General features: G+C 37.3%; 1 protein-coding gene across 2 annotated transcripts in view; it reads right to left on the bottom strand.

Annotated features, from left to right (window-relative positions):
* rab6ba (RAB6B, member RAS oncogene family a) overlaps positions 1-1,960 on the bottom strand; it is a 99,125-nt gene that overhangs the window by 35,095 nt on the left and 62,070 nt on the right. For both annotated transcript variants that reach the window (XM_014022346.1, XM_014022348.1), the window contains exon 5: positions 1,398-1,509. In XM_014022346.1, the coding sequence (XP_013877800.1) occupies positions 1,398-1,509 (112 nt within the window). The remainder of the gene's footprint in view (positions 1-1,397; positions 1,510-1,960) is intronic.

Raw genomic sequence — 1,960 nt, 5'->3', positions numbered from 1 at the left:
GGATGGAGGACAACAGAGCTGCTTCATGGAAGAAGAACCTCAGCTTAGCCTGTTAGCTTTAGCATTAGCCCCAACGCTTAAATATAAAGAACACTATTATTATGTTTATTAAAGAAAATAAAATGTCTCTTTTGAGAAATGATTTCTTAAACGAGTCAAAGACAAGTGGAAATGTTTGTTTCCCCTTTGGGGAACCCCTACACTTATCTTATCTTATCTTATCTTATCTAAGTGTTCTTAATGTGGTTTTCTTTTAGGTTAGCTATTCTGCAAATTCAGGGCAAAACTGTCTTGGAAATTGGAGACATTTTTGAGCTATATATCAGTRGTTTCCAACCTTTTTTCCTGCAAACCCCACTTTCTTACTTCCAAGCCAATCTGAGTCCTCTGCAATTCTTCACTACTCCCCACCTCTGCCAAAGATGTGTTCAAAAGAAAAGAACTGAGTTTTAATTATTCAAATGGACTTGTTTTGATGATTTTTATAAACAATAAATTGATATTTTCACAACCTCTGACCATACAAGATTATGGGCCCCCCAGAAAATTGAAACAACTTCAGGAGGTGAATTTAGAATTCATTTTCCTTTAGTTTCCTGGTATTAACAGCTGAAATCCAGCTGTAGACTACATCTGGTACACTTGCACCATTAATGTGTACCCGCCACAACGCTAATCGTTTTATGGTTCAATTCTCTATTTATTTTCTCTAGCTCTTCCACTATTGTACATTTCTGCTTCAAGTATTTTCTTACCCTTTTACTCAAAGCAATCGCTTTCCAATCAATTTTCCCCCATCTCGGATTCATTAAACAACTTCCCTCATCAGCATTCTCTCACCTATTTATCATGACTACATAAATCATACAACGACACGAAAAACTATGAATTAAAAATAAATTATTTAATACTGACTTAGATGTCACCAGAGACTCAATCATTAAACAATTCCCTGATGCAAGCTTTAATTTTCTCATTTCAATATAAGTGGTCTGACAGGAGATGCTCCAGTGGGAATCAGCCGAGTGCCCAACCTTCATCACGACTATGAACCTAATCAGTTATCCAGTCTAATAACTGAATTCATTACATTTGATTATGTAGCACGGTTCCTCAACTCTCTTAGTAATACCGAGATAATGTTTATATTAAATTTATAGTTATTTTAGTCTTGAGGCAATTATTATAAACATATCAATGCTTATTATTCAACATATTAACAAATCACTTGCTCTGTAGACAGAGCAAGAGGAATAATAGCTGAGTGTCTGACACTAATTACTAATTACAAACTGTCAAASTTTTTTCTTGTGTCATTAGGCTGAATGTGCCTGCAGACACTTTACTTCCATGGTTTCTATWGAGTAGGACAGGAGGTAGCTGAGATATCTACATACCTCTTGTCTGCCAAGTCTGTTTTATTGCCAACAAGCATGATGATGACATCACTTCCTCTCTCCGTCCTCACATCGTCAATCCATTTTGACGTCTGCTGGAATGAATTGACATCTAAAGGAAAARAGTATAAGCTGAAGTCAAGTCAATGTATTTAATAAGCACTTGTAAAAACAGCAAGTTGTAACAGAAGTTCTGCACAACGCCAATAATAAAATAAGAAAGGTAGAAAAAATGAAACAAAAAAAGTCAATAGGAGAATTTTAAAATCAATCCCGTGGTGCATAGTTCCAGCTAAGAGACGAACAGCAGCATTATGGACAAACGGGAGACATGGAAGGGAGACCTGACTGACCTTTACGTAGGTGCATTACAACAGTATACTCTATATTTCTCTAGGTCAAATCTGATCAACACAAACTTAATCAGAGTTACCCCGGATTTACACTACATGCAACTCCGCTGCGCTGTGCTGCGGTGTGCAGTTCGCAGCTGTTTGTTGGCAACCCAATTTGTACAACGTCCGCTCCACTCCGGTGCGACACACAGAGGAGGGAGCGTGTGC

This window comes from Austrofundulus limnaeus, unplaced genomic scaffold, assembly GCF_001266775.1.
Source record: "Austrofundulus limnaeus strain Quisiro unplaced genomic scaffold, Austrofundulus_limnaeus-1.0 Scaffold326, whole genome shotgun sequence".
Lineage (NCBI taxonomy): Eukaryota > Metazoa > Chordata > Actinopteri > Cyprinodontiformes > Rivulidae > Austrofundulus > Austrofundulus limnaeus.
The sequence above is the reverse complement of the archived record's forward strand: the minus strand, read 5'-3'. Positions and strand labels throughout refer to the sequence as shown.